Here is a 22,009-nt window from a genome sequence, read left to right as displayed (position 1 = left end):
CCCTTCCTCTTCTCTTGCCAATAAACTAAGCTAAATTTAACCACAAAATCTGCAAATGGAATTTGGCATCACATGACAACATGACTTGATAAATGACTGGTTTTCCATTTACAGAATACAGTGGTGTGTGTGTGTGTGTGTGTGTGTGTGTGTACGACTCAACACCATGAGCCAAAATGACAATATTGTCTCTAATTCAGACTGCACATTGTTTTAAAAATGAAAGCGGTATCCTGAAATTAAGAGTCTTTGTTTCATGATGTGTTTCTTTTTCTTCATTTTTACGCCTATCAGAGGTGTTAGGTTAGTATTTACAAACACAAAAGAAATCTAACTGATCTGAAAATCACAAGGGTCCCCCTGAAAACAAGTAAAAACAAAAATTACTGTGAAAAGGTGCCGCCTGGAGAGGAGCTACATCCCGTGTGTGTGTGTGTGTGTGTGTCTTGATGGCAAAATGTGGTCCTTGAGACACATACTGTAGCAGGAACAAACACAGCGGAGGTTTTGAAGACTTTGGCAGGTGTTTATATGTCTGTTTTGTTTCCACAATAGCGTTGCAACTGTGCAAGATACAGTAATTAAACTTTACAGGTGTGTATCTGAGGTCAAAATGAAGGCTGCGATCGAAGATGGGTGTGGTGCAACCAATAAGAACTACTCATGTAATAATGTAGTAATAATTACTCAGTAATCAGTCGGATCGGAACAGTAACGTATTAATGTGTGATCCCATCGCACATTAGTCTCTAGTTGGTTTTTTATTTTATTGAAATCATACTCTGTCCATTTTACAGATGAAAAACATCCATTTCTGAACAGGCTTACAAGTCTGAGGAGGAAGGAAGGGAGTGGAAGAGCTACTGGTCAGTGCATTGTAAAATGACATTTGCACAGCAATTTTCTTTTTATTATTATTATTTTTTTAATAAATTAATAAACTGGAGAGTCGTGTAAAAGTAACAGTTAAAAAAGGTAAAGTACCTAGACCAACTCTGAGAAATTGTTCTGTCATCCAATTCAATTTCATATGCTTTTCTGCTTCTCGCTACAGAGAGAAAGTGGGAATATTGGCTCAGACTGGACAGGCTGACAGCCACTAAACTACAGTCGACCAGAAATTTTACTCAAGACTTATTCCCTTCCCAACAGCCCACTCTGAGAAGCCATTTGCCTACAGAACAGAAAATCCCAAACAGAATTAACAATCGACAGCCAATGTCAATTCGTGCCGGCCGTTCTCCACTGAACCGATATCCAAAGTCAGTTTTAAGAATTGTGATCAATTTACTAAAACAATTATGTTCCAACTTCAAAAAGAGAATATCGACACGTCCTCAGACAATCAAACAGATTATTGAGTTCTGTATGGCATTTACAAACAGGAGTATAGTATCACTTCTAATGTTCTGTACCTGATCGGTTGTATTACATGTGTCTGCCTTAAAAGCTGTGGACCTGCACAGAGCTGTTTGCAGGTCAGCTCTGTGATCTTCACCTGTTCACCTCCTGTTAGAAAACTGCTGTCATGGTGAACACATTTAAGTATATTTTTTTGGGGCTTTTTATGCCTTTATTTGATATCACAGTAGAGAGAGAGAGGAAATGGGGAGGCAGAGAGAGGGGGAATCACATGCAGTAAAGGGCCGTCCGATGCGGGATTCGAACCAGGGCCGGCTGCAGCGAGGACTGTAGCCTCTACATATGGGGCGCCTGCTCAACCCACTGCGCCACTCGACACGCCATGGTGAACACATTCAACCAATTGGTTCAACAACCTGCTCTAACTCTGAGCTGTCACTGGGCGGATGCTATTAACTTGCCGGTTGGCCATCTGATCGATTCATCCATTGGCATAAAATGACCACTGAGCTAATGACCAAGAACAAAAAATGAATCAATTTTCTTCCCCTTTGACTTTAAACAGAGATAATGTCAATTCCTTTGAGGTGCTTTGATCCATTAAGCCCTGCATTATGGATTGACATTAACAGGAGACCTTGTTTAGAAAGAAAGAGGGCTGGCTGACTGACTGACCGACTGGCTGCCTGAGTGGCCTGCCGGATGGCAGGACTACATCAGAGGGGTTCAGGTGTTCGATGGTTAAAATTAATCTTTGTCTATCACAGATTTGTAGAATCTGAGTAGAGAGGGGACAGAAGAGAACAGGGAGGAGTTCCTTTAAACTCACCGGCACTGAAACATTCATGAAATTCACAGCCGTTTTCATTATTTATTAAAATGACATTTGCAGTTGCTGCTTCTCTCTTGACTTGAAGTGAGTGGATAAACACTGAACTGATTTAAGGAGAGATAGTGATTTCATCGTAAGTTTGTTTTTTTTTTTTAACACCCTGGTTGTATTTTACTCTTATTTTTCAGTTCATAAAACAGAGGGAGGTAAACTTAGTACATTATAAAATCTGCTATACAGGCAGAAAATATTGTCCTCATACTATCTGGCGTTTCCACATGTCAATATTTGACTGTATATCCTTAGAGTGTGCGACTCCCATTTTGACACCACGTACAGTGGGGCCCAAAAGTCTGAGACCACTTATCCCATTCAAGGGACTTGAATTATCATTTGGTTAGACACTGAGGGGTTAAATGCAGACCCTTTTATAGTGACAGGTTTTAATGTGCTGTCATGTAGGTTTTAACATTGCTGTCATTTGAAAGATGACTGTAAGCCATCTGGGATGGCAGTTGTGGTGCAATAATTATGGGAAGCTCTCAATGGTTTTTACTGTGAAGCAGGTGCAGGCACATGATGTACATTAGTTGTACGTTAGTTGCTACCAGCTACCTTGTTAGTCCTGCCTAATTTTCCCTCCTGCTCCTGTCTCGGTAAGGATTGATGGGAAATACCTCTACATCGCCTGTGCACGCACTGATGTCATGTGATAGCAGGTTGATTAAATCTAAATTTGTACAATGTAATGTACTATTTATAAAGAAAACATCTTTCTAAACATTTCTAAATATTCTTCAGGCTCCTCCGTTTATTTCATATGTAGTTGATGTCAATGGAAAAATGTATCCTGCAACGTAAAACTAAATCTAACCATCATTTTTTAAACATCTGTGCCAAGCTAAACTCATCTTTTCCTACATGTGTCACACTGATTTACTGCTGAGACTCTGAATGTGACTCACATCTGAAGACTTCTCAGTTGCTGTCCTATTCTTGGACACATATTGTCTAAAGACACCAAATTTGACTTGTGATTGTTTAAACATGGTTGAAACCTAAATGAATATGAACCATAAATGGTTGCAATCAACTCAATACGGCACCGGATCTGCTCTCTGCATACTTGTTTCTTTACACCTTAGTCAATTAAACATTTCCTGATAGTGATGGCAGCAGACTGGCGAAGAACGAGACCACCATGTGACCATTCCCAGGAGTGACCGCCCGTTGAACCAGCCTTGGTTATTCAAACACACTTAATGAGCATGGGTTTACATTTTAAATAACCAATGAGATAAAGGCGCTCACCATTAAACCATTTTTAAATATCATTTAATAATGAATAGAAACTTGGTATTGCTTTTTTTTATCTTGTAACACAGCTTGGTGTTACAAACAAAATTAGTCGTTCTTTTAAATCTAATTTCAATTATTATGCCTCAGCATTGTGAATGTGATATCTCAGTGACACCTAGAGGGAATTTCTTGAAAATTGTCACAAATGTTCACGATGACTCAAGGATGAGCTGATTAGAATTTTCTGGCGAAAGATCAATGATACTGTGACCTCACAAAACACATTTTTAACCCTAACTCCAGAATTCCTATGCAAATCGTAGCAAAATTTCACACTAATGTCTGATCAGATAAAATGACGAAGTGATGATATTTTACATCTGGGCAGACATGGATGTAAATGCCAACTTGACTGTTTGGCGAAAGCGTACAACCACAAAGTGGTAATTCCAGTTTGTTATGGATTTAATTTGATTGCAAACCATGGGACGTCTAGAAGAGCGTAACACCAATGGAATAATAAAATACTTTTAACCTAATGGTGCTAGCCCATCCTGTTCTTTAATCTGATGCCACAGGTCCCACACAGACACTTTTGTGTAGTAGCTACCTTGTGTGGTAAACTGCCCCTTTAATTGATTTGGTTGTAATATAGTAGATGGTAGTTTACATGACAAGAAATATATAATCAAAACCTAGTCTTTACACAGTCGTCTCTGTAGATCTACTCACCATAGATGAGCACAACTGACTCTTCAATGGCGTGCTGGTAGCTGAACTGGGAGTCAAGCAGCGCTCGGCTGACAAAGGAGCCATAGAAGGTGGACTGGTACCAGCCCACATGCAGATGGTCAATGTTGACGTGACGCAGAGAACGCATCATCTCCATCTGGTACTGGACTAGAGGCGGAGAGAGGGGGATAGGAATAGAGAGAGATGTGAGGGACAGAGAGGGAGAGAGAGAAAAAAATTAAATTTAGAATGAAATCATTTTGTTTTGTTTTTTTTGTTTTTTTGGATCTGTGAATATCTGGTCTCCATCTGGAACTGGACATGGTGTATGGTCTGTGCAAGAGAGGGAGAAGATGTGAGAAACACAATGAAAAAACAAAACCCAACAAGGATATGAAGGAGTTCCTTGAAACAGAGGAAAAACAAAGGCTTTGTCTTCTGTTATCAAGTGGTTGTGGTGGAGATTTCTAAAACAAACATCAACTGGGATCACAAGTCACCCTCTCATTCTTTATGTCAGTAAATGTATCCTGGTCGGGAGACAACGGCTGGATAGATACACAGACAGGCTTCAGCTTCTGGAGAGAAGGCTAGATACATTACGAGCAAACCCATTTCATTACACCAGACACATTCTAAGGACACGCAGCCAGAAATACAAACAACCTGTCTGGCCGGCGGTAAGTAACAACCAAAGCAAGCGAGCAAAACAGCATCTCCATGCAGGCTAGCTGGGGGAGGTTGATAAATCAGGGTGTTATTGGGCAGCTGTGGCCCCCTAGACCCCAGACTGTAGAGCACATCCTTCTCCTGCTGGGGCTGTTAACAAGAACAAACTGAAGAGGTTGAAAAGAGGGAGGGTGGGCAGGAGAAGGGAAAAAAAAAAAAGATGGAAACTTTGTGGACAGAGGTAACAGAGGAAGAAGGTGTTAAAGATAGGAGAAGAAAATTGAATAAAAGGGAACTAATAAGTAAAAGAGAGAAAGGGTGGAGAGGAGAACAGGAACAGAAAGAAAAGGGAGGAGAATGAAAAAAAAGAAAAAAAAGGACGACATTTCTCTTTTGGCTTCTTTTAACGGCCTGAATTCGACCCCTGGTGGTGGTGTTATGTAAAGCAGGGAGTGACTTAAGTCAAAATACATTAACATTGCAGCTGGTCACTTTAGGCATCTGACCTAACAGAGTTCATGTCGCACACACAAAAAGAGTCAGAGCTGCAGTTTGGGGTTTGGCAAAGTCTGAAGCAAAGCAAACGATACTTTCTGATTTGACTGTATAAACTAACGTAATTTGTAACCAACCTCAGTCACACAACACGCACACACTTTTCCATCTATGTCATTCATTCCACGTCTCGGGTGTACAAAATACACACAGAATCAATAAAGAATTGGCAATTGTCTGCCCACAATTAAACATTCAATTCCTGGAGGGGTTCGGCTGAGGCGTCTCTTCCTCCTGACAATAAAATCTCAGTGAATTTTAACAACATCTGGATTGGAGCACTTGATGGGCACCGACAGGCTGAGTGACCCTATTCACAGCCCGTCCTGCAGGGCTGGACTGCATACCAATCTTCACTTTTAATCTAGGCTTTTCTTTAATGATTGACGTGGTCTGTGAGACAAAAGCAAGCGAAGTAGATGGACGGGAGAATACAGGGGGGGAGGAGGAGGATGGGAAGAGAGGAACTGAGGGAGATAGGGTGGGATATGAGGGGGAAGAGAGATAGCAGATCGTGCAGCAATTCTGTGACAAACCACAGGAGGAGGATGTGTCAGGTGGTGTCTGGCGCTGTGTGTGTGTGTGTGTGTGTGTGTGTGTCTCTTAGCAGGCATTCTTAAGTGCAGTAGCACACCCACAGGAGAAATATGTGTATAATATATTTCACAGAGAAAAATTAGCTGGTCGGGGTAGCAGGTGGGAGAAGATTCAAGCGTCTTTTTTGTAAGTCTGTAGTGTCGAATGAGAAGTAGGTGAGAATTAAAACATGGGGTGGGAGAGACAAGTAAGAGAGGAAGCAAAAAAGAGGAAAAAAGAGAGTGTTTGTGATAAACTGAGGGATAGTCTGTTGGAGAGTGGCTCTGCCCAGGGGCTGGCTAGCAGCAGACTCCAAGACACACAGAGCTGAATGGAGAGGGAAGGCAGCCTGCCACCTAACTACTATATCTGCCTCTGCACTTCTATGCCAATCAGTATGGGTACTTACCGCTCAGGTGCCACTGATGCGTATACCTGCCCCGACACCCTATCATTAGTGGGCAAATTGTGCACAAAGTGATCTGTCTCTAAAGTGAAAGCTGAAGCCTGTGGGGTTGACAACAGAGGCAGGAAAACCAAGAAGCTATCCCTCCCGCCTCATACAATCCTCAACTCTCCTGTCAGTTCTCTGCAATCTTAATGTGTGGACCATGTCTTTATGTGCAGTGTCACATCAGTTTCTTTTATAAAATGATGACTTTCCTTTTTAGCCCAATCGCGTATTATTACTAACAAAGTAGATTAGATCTGTGTGGAGTGTTTGCCTGCATAGAAACTTATCTCTGCATTTTCGCTTCACTCTGTGTCGACCAAAGTAGATACAATGACTTTAATTCTGCTAACTCCCGTTTCAAAGTGTGGCAATGTTATCTTAATTCCTATATAAATTCTAATCCATTTTATTATTATCTAGAGGCATTTTGTTTTTTGTTATGAGAACAGATACTGAGGCTGTAGTATCAGTTAACACGGCAATGCCCTCGTAAGTGACAGTATGCACAACTCACAATCACTTGCCTTGCTATTCTATTAACCTCCTGATCTACGGTGCATTCAAGAAGACTCAGAGTCAACGACTTCATCTGATGTTAAAGTTTAGATTTGTGATATTTTTTAAGCCATCTCCAAATTCTTCTCAATGTCCTTGAGACTTCTTTATAACTGGTTTCACTCTGAATCTTTGTGTAGCATTCAAAGACTTAACTGTGAAAAGGCATGGATCTGGGGAAGGTTATGCAATCATTTCTGAAGTGCTGAGAATATCAAAAGCTCAGAGTTGGCTCAAAAGTAAATCTAAGAACATGGGATGCTGCAGTGTTTCCCCAGAGCTGGTAGGTCAACTGAGCAGCCGAGAGCAAACAAGTGACCAAGACCCAGAGGAGCATGCACACAGAGATGGGAATTATTAGCAGAAAGGAAAAGATCATTCTTCAAAAACAGCAACATGTAGCGCCTCACAAATTGTTCTCTAATTTGTTAGGGAAACAGCCAAATACATCAATATGGTAAACTCTCACACGTTACTTGAATTTCCAATTTCCATATACACACACACACACACACATTATATATATATATACACACACACACACACACACACACACACACTCAAACACACGTATTAAAAGTGATACCAATTTTTTGCATGGGATTACTACTTTAAAAGCAAGTGTCAAGAAGACTTTGCATATAGACTTTAATACTGTAGGTAGGGAGTTGTCTTTAAAGCTTAAACATGTACAGAAATAACAGAAGGGGACTGAATATGTTCTGAAGGCTGTGAGGAGACTGCCTTGTATCCTACCCATCTGGATGACACTCAGCTTCCACTAGAGACTCGAGCAAACAGGCGGTCTTACAAACAAACTACAACGCGCTGTACCCAGGTCAGAACGAAATAGATAGAAGACACATGGAGACAACCACCTGACATGCTGCCTGATATCTAAACTGAGATTCAGATGGCTGAGTGAGACAACAGGTCAGTGGCAGGCCAGTCAGCTCATACACCACAGATTTCATACAGAGCACAGAGCCTAGTAAATGCCACAGGATCACTACCTTGTTTGTCCATAAACCAAGAACTACAGCTGAAAAAAAATAATAAAATAAATTGCGGAACAAATTGTGTGGCCACAAGACATTGGTGTTTGAATGTGTGTGTATACTCCATGGTAGAGTGAAGTAGTAAAGCCTCTGAATATGTGGAGAGCTCTCGTGTGGTGTCATTTCAAGCAATTAATCATGAAATCATCTAAAGTAATGACAAATTTAAACTGGGAAAAAACAACAAAACAAAAAATGTTTCATGTGTTTTTAATAGTAAAATTAAGAAGCTGGAACCATCGGATGACCTCCAGACTGATTCAAACATGACAATGAGAGAGAGAAGAAAATCTTTTGTACTCAAAGATGGCGAAACGGAGGCGTGTGATGGGAATGTAGCCGCATGTGTTCTGATTAGGGTAATCTGAATAGTGGTACATGAATGAATAATGTTTTCTGTTCTTTCAGCTACCACTGAGGTGGAGGTGACCTTAAGCAAAGTACTTCACTGTGAGCTTCAATGGAGCCACTCTTACAGACTCGAATGCTCCAGCTGTTGGCAGGGCAGCGCAGACATGTCTAACACAGTGTACACGTTGACAAATGTTCCTCACATTGATGATCCTGATGAAAGTAAAATACACTAGCAAATATTTGTCAGTATGAAGACGGACGTTGATCTGCAGCTCAAGCAAATCAGAGTTGGAGGTGAGGTACCAGTTTACAACAGATCTGTGCTTTTCCTTCTCTCTCTCTTTCTAAAACGATATTAGCAGCCACCACAGGTCATAGACATGTTTCATCATATAATTACAACAATATCTTTGATGTCTGGATCCTGCTCAGGAAAGACTCAACCATCCTAGAAAAAATGAAGGCCCCTGTATGACAAGCTAGTTTAGAAGGCGTCTATATTCTCTGTTCAAAAAGGACAAAAACTGGACTTCTTGCTCCCCACTGTTGGATTTTCGAGACAGATGGTAATATTCTGTGGACATAACGGCAGCATTAGCCAGAGAATAGCCAATTTAACAATATCATCAAGGCACGGAGGGGGAGCGTGCGCCACCGCTTGCTATTCCTCACTCACTTCTACTGCCCTGCCGCCTCCCCTATCAATCAATCTGGGTCCCGGGGCCAGACAGGGAATGAGTCTGCCCATTCCCTTAGCACCACTTGATTGTATGTGAGAGAGGGAGAAGAGAGGGGATGGTGTGCGTGCGTAAGACTGAGACAAAATGAATGTGTGTTTAAAAGAGTATGTATGAAAGCATGAGTTCGGTTAGGGAAACAGAAAATGAGGAAGAGAACAGGACGTGATGCTGAACGAGAGCACAAAATGTGTGGAAGCTGCAATGTGTTTTTGTGCATGAGCAGGTGGGTGTGCTTAAATGTGTGGAAAATGCGCTGAAAAGAGTGTGTGAGATGTTTGAAGCCTAAGGTTGCGGTGTACTGCATGCTGTACATCTAAAGCGAGAGTGTGTGTTATGTATGGTGGAGTGGAGGTATTTATCAGCTGGGAGCTAAACTCCACACCATGGGCAGTAATGTTAAGAGTCATAATCAACAAGGCACTACCAGTGTGTATGTGTGTGCGTGTCTTCGCAATGAACCAGACAGATAGTCCATACTCTTAATACTCAATGACACAAGAGGTGAACTGCATCAGACCTTGCATGCTGCTGCAGGCCACAACATCTCAGCACGGCAGCGAGATGTGTGTTAGTGTGTATGTGTCTGTGAATGTGAGGGTGCACGTATCTGTGTGTCACAACACATTCTAATCACCACCTTGACAGGCTGACGGGGCCTTGCCTGAAAAGTCTGTTGTGGTTTTATATATACACACACACACACACACACACACACACACACACACACACACACACACACACATGCACTTGCTTTAGTTTATATCCACTAATGTCAAGTTGAGCAGATGAATAATAGAATAAAATGGTGTCAAATGCCTGAAACTTTGTGAGCTCCATTTCCTTTACCCTCCATTGCCCTCCCCTACTTCCTGAGGTTGGTGAATAGAAATTCTGAATAGTTTAAATTGAGGTTAGATGAGCCAATCAGCCCTCTATCAAAAAATAACCTGATTACACTTTGTCGAAGACTTTCCCTCTCTTACTCACAATGAAGGTAAAATGATGAGCTTTAGATGGACCATTGATCAAAGACAGTTTATGAGAAATTGTGAAGAAAAAAACTCCACTAAGCTTACTTTTAGAACTAAAATATTCAGCTGCAATTGAACTGCACTCCAAAGAGCAGCAGTGGGGATTGGTGCTTTCTTGACTACTTACTCGGTGTATAAAAAAAAAAACTTTTACTTTTTGATGACCCATCAATATCCTCTCAAAGTTGAAACTGAAAACACACACACAGAAAACAGTCATTTTGAATGATTGATGGGGCTGCTAGTTTTGCTGGATGCTCTAAATGACTAACTCCTCATATACTGCCTGTGGTGCTCAGTGGTGGCAACAAAGCATGCTCATCTTGGCATTTCATAACTACTTCAGAGCCGAGAGAAAAACAAAACTAATGTTGAGGTGCTTTATAACTTAAAGACGCCTCATTCTACGAGTGTTTTGTTCAGTGGAGAAGGTAGTTCCACGGCTTCTCTGTTTTTTTCATCTTACCCGCAGGACACGGCACACCAGGTCTAATTTAATGAGTCCACACTCCTGACCCATTCATTCAACACAGCTGACAACATACTTTTACTCTGCACTCTATTCTGACATTCATTTACTGCTCCACACAAACACCAAGCTGTTTTGTAAGGTAAAAATAGAGAGTGGTTCTCACCATCACTGTTTACACATTTATTTCAGTCTTTAAAAGACTGTGGCAATCCTGTTAAGCTTCTTTAAATACAGATGGCTTGAATTTACCCCACGTACAACCAAACAAAACATTACATACAAAGTGAATCTCGATGTTTGAAGGCCTTGTGACTACCCGCCTGTTCTGCCTTGTTGTTCTATCACTGCTTTTCCTAATTACCCTCCCTCCTTTAACCTTGCTACTCCTCTGGATTCCCTAAACAGGGACAAAGTATACCTGATGATACTAACGCGCTTTTCTCACTCTTCTGAGTCTGTTCATCATTTCAAATCAACAGTATTCTGAGTTCTCGGTTCCCAAAGACACAGCGTGTCCTTGATGCCCTGTACATTTTGGGTCTATATAATTCATTCTTGAGGGCGAAGCTGAGTCTTCATGGACTGGAATGTAATCAGGCTAGAAAGTGAAAATGATACTTCCACAATGACTAGAAAAAAAGGATGCTAAGTTATTCTCAAGAACACTTAAGATCTGACATCATCAAATGTACACAGTTCTCTGTGCCCTGCACCCTTGAGGTGAGACATTTAAATAGGTGTGCGACTGAGAAGAAATACTTTCTCTACATTCTTACAGCCACATTCTCAAGATACACAATGTTGTCTGTATCCTTTCCCACTCGAGTCCACCCCACACTGCCCGTGTGTAACAGAGACTAAGTGCTTGATCTTACACCCGACACTAAGCAAGTGTCTTTGCCATTTTCAGACCGACACAATTGTCATTTTCCCGTCCAGCGCTCAGGTTGTTTGAAGAGCAAATACACTTGCGCCTATCTGAGCTCCCATGGGTGTGTTGGCCTTAAAATGAGGTGTGGTCAGGCGCATTGTCGGCGTATTGGTATCTTGAGGCAGCGGAAAGCGATTGACCAATAAAAACCTGGCCTGAGGTCAATCGTGCATTATTTCACTGTTGTTTTAAGGGTGCATGATCAAGATAGTAATATGTGCCTACATAGGTGGGTGAAAGACATGTGTTCACTCTGTCTGTTACACACAAGCAGAGCGTACAGAAAATAAGTTTCGGAAGATCGGAGCATTCTTTGTGGCATAATGTTTGTTCAATGACGTTGTCATGCGTCATGGACGTCTCTTGGGACATAAATGAGGCTTTGGGAAACTGTGTTTCCCATTCATCACCTCGACTAAATTTATCCCACCAGAGTTTGATAATGAAGGTTTATTTACACTTTTTATAATATAAAATATTGTGTTTTGTTCCGTTGCTTCACTGTAGAACTGTGGTCACCGTGTTGATTTGCTCAGCTCCTAAGGTCACACAGACTGTGCTGTGTGTGCGTATGTCTGGACGGGGCTCATTGGCCAGTTACAACATGTCATGAACTCTGTGCACAATTAGAATGTAATTCTGTGAGAAACACTGCGCCATTATGATAGCAATGTGCCATGGTGAAATTATGGCTGGCTTTTAAAGGAAATGGGAGATGACACTCTGATTTGTTTTATTGCATGTTACGCCCAAACTACTCTCATGAATAATTAAGAGGCGAAGTACAAAACTTTTGATCCATGCACCTGGTGCAGTGACCTTTTTTCTGCCATTAGAATCGCAAAAGTGATATGGACACACCCTGAACGGACTTGTGCCATGCACTTTAGACCACGCACTTTGGACTGTTAAAATAGAACCCTTAACGTGAAAAAGGCATGGATGAAAATGTCTTAAAATGCTGTTTCCTTCATGAAAAGCCGCTGAGGACAAAACCTTCAACAAGTTGACAGATTTTGTCTAAGTATCATTCGTTAAGTTGTGCTTCCTTTGTCCCACTGGCACAATACAATATGCCAATTAGGCCTTGAGCTGTCTGACATTGCCCTTGAGTGAGCTCCTAAGTGCTTCCTACATAAACCTTGGATTGATTCTTTTATTTGTTCTCAATCTCACTTTCTTTCTGTCTCTCTTAAAAAAAACAACAATTTTTTGCTTCCAGCCACCAAGAGAGACTCACATATAGATGAATACACACACACACACACACACACACACACACACACACACACACACACACACACACACACACACACAGTTGGTTTGTAAGAAAGGGCTGACTAAGCAGCTGTTTCTCCACAGGTACAGAGCAGGCTTCCAGGCACCACTTACTGCAGCTGATATTAAAGACAAACCAAGATTAAAAAAGATGGAAAATAACCATGCACACAAACCCTCACACTAAATCCCCCTCTCCCTTAAGAACTGTGACAAAACAAAATTAACACCAGGAAACAGAACCACCCATGTTAAGAGGCAGTTTCTATTAAGGTGCAGAGCAGTGATTCCCTACCAAGCGTACGTTAACCCTGAGGATACATGGAAAGATATTAAGTATCACAACAATTTGAAAACAAAAAAAAAACTATAAAAACAAAAAAACGTCTGCAACACCCTTAATGGTATGTGTTGTTCCTTAAGAATCTAGTGTAAGCTAAAAGAAAGCTAAAAATACTGAAAATAGCTAAAAAAATGACTGTTTGTTGAAAAAACTAGGTAAAGAGGAGAAAATGAGTTTTGCTTGTTAAGTTAGGCTTGAATGAAGCAAACCTTTAGCAAAAGTTCCCTGTCAAAATAAGACACCTCAGTTGACTCACAAGCATACTCCAGTTTCAAACCATCATTTCCGGCATATTGACACCACCTTAATGGCACTGTCAATCAGCATTTCTCAAGGGTACCCTGCTAAGCAGATGACTAAAATAACAAATTAATGAAATTCATTACTGTTAATTTATGTAGCGATTTATTAACATCACCTTGCTCAGTAAGCATATTGCTAACCTTATCTTACTTCCCTTCCCGACTCACATGTGCCTCACAGCGCATGTTCCTACAGACGTATCTTGGATAACCCTGTCAAAGACACTAAGTTCAGTCACATTCTTTCCTTCTCCTCCTTTAAAGAGAAAAGAGGACACACTTTTTTTTCCTACATATTGTCAAGGTCAGCTGGTGCTGATGTGAGAGAGCAGATAGCTAGTCCTCCTGTCATGGCATTTTGTCCGTCCGCGCGTTCATCTGTCGGAAGGAGGGTGCAGTGATAAATGTGCGAGTTGTCGGGAAGTAAATGGTGGTATCGAGTTGTGGTCTAGTCCAAGGTGTCAGGAGAGGCACGGGGCTAATTTTCAGCAGCGAGGCTATAATGGGATGTGTGTGCCTATTTGTGAGTACGTCCGTGTGTGTGTGTGTGTGTGTGTGTGTGTGTGAGTGCACCCACCGTGGTCCATGTTCCACCTGGCACACTGGATTAGGTGCAATTAATCTTAGTTAAGCAAGCCCTGCGGAGATCTGTCTCCCTTCCACGTGCATGCACATACAAACACACATGCTGGGCCACAAACAGGCACGCAAATACCCTCGGTGATGCAGTGATGAGCTGATGCACGGGAGAGGGTGAGGGCACAGCGAATCAGCTGCTTTGTGTGCATAACACACTGACGAGTTCACCATATGCACATTTGACAGCGCCGCTTGTCACGGGGCTTTGTTTTTACAGTGGGAATGGGGACATGATGTAGCAGGGAAAATACTGTGTGTGTATTTGTTTGCATACATGTGTGCATATCCTAGTCTGTCTTTTTGAACGGGAGGAAAAGGAATTCTCATTTGATCTCCTTGTCAACTTTAGTTTAGCAGCCTGTATGCTCACATCAGGTAGGAAGAAAAGTGTATAATAATGGAGGGTACCATACTTCTGTGGCCTGTTGAAATGTATGAGTCATCATATTTACTCCATAAAAAAAACTCTGTAAAGGCAATTTTACATTTCATAAATGGCAAATGTATGAAACACAAAAATTGTATAAATGTGCCAATGTGGTCTACCAAAACAACTCAAAATCCCTTACTTAAAAACATATTTTTAACAAATGACTGTGTTTTTAATCACTCTTATTAAAGCCAATGTTTTCTCCTTAAACACCATCAGTTATCCCTCATCTCCCCACTGGCTAAATTCACAGGTGCAGCAGCTAAAATCATTGCAATTATTCACAGATGTAGGTCCTTTAGCCTCTCTCATACAGGCCTCAGTAATTACCACTGGGGCAATTAATTGCAGCGCATCATTTGTCTCATCCATATCCTAGGTGGCCTTACCTTTGTTCAAAAAAACAACTTTACAACTGCCAGACTCGCGTGAGTAAATGCAGGACCATTGGTGATTAACACAGCTCAACGGAGTGGCAAAGTTGGAGGGGGTATTTTAGGCGTTCGGGTTTTCTACAGGTAAAACTGCCGTTTGTTTTTTAGTAAATCTGTTTTCTTGATAAAAAGTCTAAAGAAACTCAATTTCCACTATACAGGAAAAATGAATCCCTTACTACACTGGTCTCCTACATTTTAATCACTACCAGTTTTGAAAATGGCTTCCAACCCTCACTCCTTTCACTGCCCCTCTCAGTTACTCATCATCGCCATTCTTCTTCCTCACCATCTTGCTCCACCTTTTACTGACTATTTGTTTGCCCATTTGCCCCAGCTTCTCTTTCACAGCTGTTTACTTGTGCTGTCTATCTTATCCTGGTTCTACTTTCTCCTGCCCCAACTCTCAATCTTTTGCATGGTTGCTCTCATTTTCCCTGATAATCCCCCCCCCCCCCCCCCCATCATAACCACCTCAAACCTCCCTTCCCTCTTCTCTTGCCATCCTCAGCCTTTTTCTCCATTTCTCTCATCCTTGGCACATCCTTCTGTCCTTACCTTTTACCCTCCTCCTACTCCCTACAGCCCACCTGGATTATTAGCAGTCTGCAGTAATGCATTCTGACCCCACCTCCACACACACACAAAATTTAATGTGGGGCAGAATCGTGATGAGACAAAGGAGCAGATGAATAAAACAGTGGAACTGATGGCAATGGTGACGGCACCCAGGGGACCCACACTCTTGATTTATAATGCCGGATGAGCATTCAAAAGCAGATACAGCTTCAGCTCGCTACTAACAGCCAGTCTCAGATCTACAATACAGCGGGAGAGAGACACTGAGGGGGAGAGAGGAAAGGTGAGAGACTGGGGACAAGGAGCAAAAGACAATGAATGAGAATCTTTTAGAGCTTGGGAAAGGTGCCCCCCAAATCCAAATACATAACAGTGCACATAATATCTTTAGTGTTTATATATTTCCCTTAAAGGTGGGTTGCCAAGTGATTTCTAATTAGCCTCACTGAGGGAGAGCAAGAAAAACGGAGGAAATCAATTTCCCATTTGGGGCAGGTAGAGTGATCTATTGAAGGGCTAACCCCGTGGAAGACCTTATCAGAACAGGAGAGAGCCAACTTTTTTTTATAAAACACACACACACATCTCACTGCATACTGAATAGTGTATTTACAGCGAGGAACAGAGAGATCTTGGCAGAGGCATTTTAATCCCCCTGACTTCAATTAACCCACCGTGAAAATGTCTGCCACAGACGACAATTAAAGCTCCCAAAACCGAGGACTAACCTTGCAGACCCTACCAGAGGAAAATGCTGATGTAATTGGCCTTAATTAGTTCTGTTTGTGTTTTCACTTCCATTTCTTTGCTTTTGGTTTAAGAAGATTAAGATTTTTTTTAATTTGTTTTTACAAACATCCCCTCCAGTGGACACTTTTCAGCATGATCTCTCTGTAGCTAACTACTTTCATTATTGTTTTTTTTTGTTTTTTTTTTAACAAAACATTCTGGAGAAAACGGTTGGAAAATATTTTAACTACATACAATTTCATGTCTCACCCTGTGCTGTTTGTCTTGTGTACGATCTTAACTCATTAGGGACTGCAGCAAACCTTGGTTGTGCTTTGAGAATACAATTCATTTAGGGGTTTTATGTGATCACTTTTCTGTTAATCGAGAGAGAAATTCAGCGTAGTCACTTGGGGGTAAGAGAAAGAAAATCCCCTCTGCAGGTGTGCATTAATCAAGCCTTATGATGTAGGTGCCCTACTTCTGAAAAACAATTTCAGAAAGACAAATTTGTCTTTTTCTTATTGCGTAGTACCAAATCACTAAAAGCAAACACATTTCTGTCAAAGCTTAAACAAACATTGGTTTCCAACATAACACTGATGAGCACCTTTAAACTATCCATGCAGCAAAACAACTGCATGGATAGTCTTGATCAAATATACTTTAGTTCAGTCTGGCTTTGAGTCCATTTCAAATCTGGTTTCTTGGAAGAGCAAGGTAGCTAGCTTATAAATAATAAAAAACATCTGCAGACCAAAGGGGGCCAGACGAAAATGAAGGGAAGGACGATGAAGGGAAGGCAAGGAGACTGGGATCCACTACAATCTCAAGAGATGTAGAATATTCAGTGGAGGTGTCAAGGACCATTGGATGGACAATGATGGATGGAGAAGTGCCAAAAGAATCTGAAGCAGGTGCTGCAGCTCTCCTGCCAGCCACAGTCAAAGCAGAGGAGATTTCCACACCACCAAATAAGAATTCCTTCCACCAGTTGCTGTTTATTCCTCTATCACTATTACAACATGAACACTCGCTGAAAGACTAAGGGGAGGCTGTGATTAACTAGTTCTATTTGAGGCTATATTTACTGAAGGCTATACAATTGTTTAATATCAATTTTAGAATTTATTCCATGGTCATGAAGTGACCTTTCTACCCAGAAAATTGCTTTTGTTTTCTAACATAGAAAGGTTATGCTTATTATTTGTCTTTAAGAGCACACCATGAATGACAAGGGGATATGTAACAGTAATTTAGGCATGCCTGTTTTCATTAAGCTTGGTGGTAAATCACAGAATTTAATCATTTGCTTTCATTGAATAGATCAGCCAACGCACAAACCAGTATGAGAATCACTATGTCGAATAGATACTCACCTCATTTGAGATGTAATTTTGTCCGTGAATGGTGTGAGGAGGTGGCTTCACCTCCCTAACACTCACTACTGTCAAACATTTTAGTTTGATCCAGCTGACCCTTTGAAGAGCAGTCGTTTCTTTCAGCTGAAAAGGTATTTATTGCACCACAGCTGATTTAAAAGAAAATACTTCAGCCTCTGCACCACATTCATAGTAACATCTATAGTACTATACTGACCATGTGGTCAGTATAGATACTGTGGTCAGTAGAGTACTATGGAGAAATCTGATTCAGATATTAGATAGCCACAACAATTGTTTGTTCAGTGTTATATTAATTTAGAGTGGGCCAGCATTTTAGAAGGACATATAAAGTAACCAGATACATTTTTACATTTTCAGCCAGTGTACACCCTCATAGTATAATATTGTCGGCACTAACAGGATCCACATTGTAGTACCATCAGAAAGCAACCTTGCCTTCAGTATGCTACACCACACTTTGATCAAGCAGAGGCTTTTTGGAGCAAAGTGCTGCAGAGTGACGGAACAAAACTCACAATCACAAAATGTATGGCTGGCAAAAAAAAAAAAAAAAAGGGGGGGGCAACGACAAACAAACAAAAAAACACTCCACAAACTGTTAAAGATTGCAGTGGATTTATTATGTTTTGGAGTCTTTCTGCAGGCAGAGGCACAGGAGGTACAGATCTTTCTCAAAGCAGACATTTTGACTTGTCGCAGCAGGACAAGCACAGGTGTAACTAATAACATTAACGAGTGCTCTGTTCCTTTCAGGTTCCACTACACCATACCAGCGAGCTAGCACACGTAATTGCAGGGCCTCAGACCTGGAACTCCTAGAAATGGAATGCGGCCGTGATTACCGTTATTAGTCACACCTGTGTTTGATAAGTCCAAATATTAGCTCTGAGAGAGGTGTACTATTCAGAGAGACGAAAGAATGGACCAACAAACCCTGGTATTAATGTCAAAGTACAGAAGCTGAAACATGGCTGGATGCTGATGAGCCTTAACATGCTTCGTAATGAGTCATGTCCAGTCTTGAATTAAAGAAGAAAACCGGTAGAGACCACACAGCGCATGTTACCTGACAACCTAAGAGTATCTTTTCAACTAGACATATTCTACAAGCAAAAGTGGTGGTTAAAAATAAAATGACCCTAAAGCAAGAACAGAAAGACTTTACGGGTTGTGAGAAGTGAAGACTGATTTTTCTTCCAAGGTGTTATTTATGCTAATTGAGAGCGACTGTGTCATATTCATGTTTTCCTGCAAAGGCTGTTTTATATTGTTAGCAAGAAAGACATACTATCAGTAATGCGGAGGAACGCAAAGGTTTTACTGCAACTGGACAGATATAACTAACCTGAGGTCTTTAATGGAGCCGTTTCAAGGGCCTTAGACAGTTTGAAGAATCCAGGTGTCACGGTTCAACAGATTTTACATTCAAACATACTTTTTGTGAGTCTAGTACCTTTTCAATGTTAGATATGCCTAAATGTGTGAATTTCAGTTCAGTTCCTTTCAGGGCTTTAGTCTCACCAGCCAGGTTTATATTCACTTCAATCTGAAGTTGTGTGGCTAATTGCTTTGCTGAGTAATTCCAACAGTGGCAGCAGGAGTGACATAAACAACAAATAACAAACTGAAAAGAGGGTGCCAATCAGCAAAATCAACTTTGTTAATGACTACAGGTTGTTTATACATCAAGAGTAACTTTCTGTTCTCTTTTTAATTAACTGTCTTGTTGGGGGTGTAGAAGCAACAACCTTGTTATATCTTGTCATGTCAAATGTCCAAATGAAATGCTCCTTGGCTAAGAAAAGACCGTCATGCATTATTTAAGAGGCCTGGCCGCAAAAAAAAATTAAATCTCTAATTATTAAATCAGACCACATCGCAAACCAAGCACCCTTAAAACTTGTTTGTTTCACCAGTGTGACAACTGTTCCCATTCTCTGGGCCAATCTGAAGCAAGACATGAGCCCAGACAGGGGGCCTGGCAGCCCCTACCACCTGTGCTGGGCAGAAAGCTAGTGGCTTGGCATGGGGCAGGCGGATAGCCAGAAGGAAGTGCTGTGCAGTAAAAAAAAAAAAGAAAAAAAAAGACTAGTTTCAAGGGGAAAAAACCCACGCACATATGCATATAATAATTTATATGTACATATTTTATATGAAGTCAATATCTCATTACAAAACATGCATGGGAGATTATTTTAAATTTATCTGAACAATATAACAACTGCCTCAAAAGCCTTTTTTGTCTAAGTATCAAGGACATTTTTAAAAAATGTTAGTGTAGTAGTTACCTTCATTGTGGTGCGGGTATTCCCTCAAAGCAGAGACAAAGTCATAACTTCAAATGTCCAATTTTCTTGGGCTGTCATTGATGCACTGCTCTCTTCACAAAAACACAAACCCTTTCCTGGCTATTTAAGTACATAATTCTTATAAAATGGATGCTTCATTCCCTGGACATAATTACCACCAGGACATTGGTTGGGTACTTACATAATTTCTCTTTCCAACAGTATATTGCTTAATTAATTCTCCTATGGTTGTGGCACAGACGTAAGGAGGGTAGAGGGGGTAGGTAACAACAATGTGGAAGAGAACGAGGGAAGAGGATGATAAAAGAAAGGATGGTGAAAAGAACTAAAGCAAGGAAGCTGCGTCAGTGATTGCTGAGTAGGAAGATGGGAGATGGTGGAGGAGAAGGGCGGAGGCAGCTCTTTTACCTTAGAGTTAGAGAGAGTTAGAGAAAAAACGGAGGGGAAAAGAGGGAGAGGTATTAGAGGGTGAAAGGAAGAAAGAAAAAAAAAAAGAACAGGCTAATTTTGTTCTACCTTCAGGATACCTCTTCCTCCTGCTGCTGAATACAAGTGACATGGCTTGAATATCAAACCTTCTTCCCAAAATTGGTACTGAGCAACAGTTAGTGTGATACAATCCCTCCTTACAAGTCAAACAGGCTTTTTAAGTCTTGAATTGCACTGAGACACAATTCAAATGTTTAATTAACTGATATTAATGATTTTTTTTTTTTTTTTTACTGTCCACCCACTTTCAAGTCAGATCTAACCAGATTTAATTGCATATAAAACAGAATCAGTTTTGTGGTTCACTGCATTGTTTTATCACCTATTAAAGAAACAGTTTCTAATGTCATGAGCTATAACGATTTACCTTTTGAATTGTTTTTGTACTTTCCTTAACATTTTGGTCAGAGTGCATCACCTCCAATGAAAAATATCTAGGCTCTTCTTTCCAGCCACTTACTTCACGTACGTCATTTCTCTGCTATTTGGAAATGGGCAATAGACTCTGTGCAGTGTGCAATCTATTTGCATGAGCATGTAAGATGGAAGCAGCTGCCCACAGTTTTTGTTTTTTATGATAGCAGTTGGTGAGAGTATAAAAAATTGAAAACAAATCTTTGTAAACCTGTATAAGAATAGACAGGTGCATGGCAGAGCATGCACAGATGAAACAAGAAAAAGTAAACGCCCACACACTGTCAAAACTTGAAGTGCAGTGACATTTTCAATAAACTTACACTACGTGTTGACAGAGTGCAGAGGTTGGCAAGAGCCATGGGGAGGCCACCATATGGGCTGGCACTGTGAAACAATGAGCTGAAAGCTGCAGAGTAAGATGTCGATTCTCAGTGGAATCAGCAATACGAGCAACACGCTCACACAAAGGCATCATAAAAGAATGCTGAAAAGTTTTTTTTTATGTGTTTGTATCTGTAAGAGATGATGAGGGTCACAATTACTACCTTGCAAGATCTGATGTAAGTTTCTTGCTTGTCTTTCATAAACTCTCGATAGTGGGGTCCAAAAGTCTGTGACTACTCAGGATAGCTCTTTATATTATTGCTGGTATCACAACAAAAGAGGAGGGCCAAAGCACATTATTAAAATGCTACTTGTGTGCCTATTGCACAAAATGCCTAGAGAATAACTAACTGCAATTCTACACATCTCTCCATATATTTTGCCAACGATACAAGGACAGTGTATGCAAGGACATGGGCGATAGGAGGGTTGGGGTTCAGCCAAGGTTTTTCTTTCTTTTCTATCTGAGGCTGATTCTGCTGTGCTCACTCGATTACTCTCTTTCTCTACCTTTTTCTCACTCATATTGGTCACATTTGCTGCCATGCACTCTCCTGCTAGAATAGCTCCACACTGGCACCTGTTGATGAAAAAGGAGCATAGCACACACGCACACGCACACACACACACACACACACACACACACACAC

General features: G+C 41.0%; 1 protein-coding gene across 1 annotated transcript in view; it reads right to left on the bottom strand.

The window, feature by feature from the left end:
- Nucleotides 1–22,009, bottom strand: part of LOC111650660 (eukaryotic translation initiation factor 3 subunit H) — a 45,704-nt gene that overhangs the window by 12,515 nt on the left and 11,180 nt on the right. The window contains exon 3 of the mRNA XM_023400579.2: nt 4,226–4,393. Within this exon, the coding sequence (XP_023256347.1) occupies nt 4,226–4,393 (168 nt within the window). The remainder of the gene's footprint in view (nt 1–4,225; nt 4,394–22,009) is intronic.

The sequence above is a fragment of the Seriola lalandi genome, unplaced genomic scaffold (assembly GCF_002814215.2).
Source record: "Seriola lalandi dorsalis isolate HSWRI2012SDOR001 ecotype SW California unplaced genomic scaffold, Sedor1 jcf7180002052684, whole genome shotgun sequence".
In the NCBI taxonomy this organism is placed as follows: Eukaryota; Metazoa; Chordata; class Actinopteri; order Carangiformes; family Carangidae; genus Seriola; species Seriola lalandi.
This window is presented reverse-complemented; position numbering and strand designations above follow the sequence as displayed.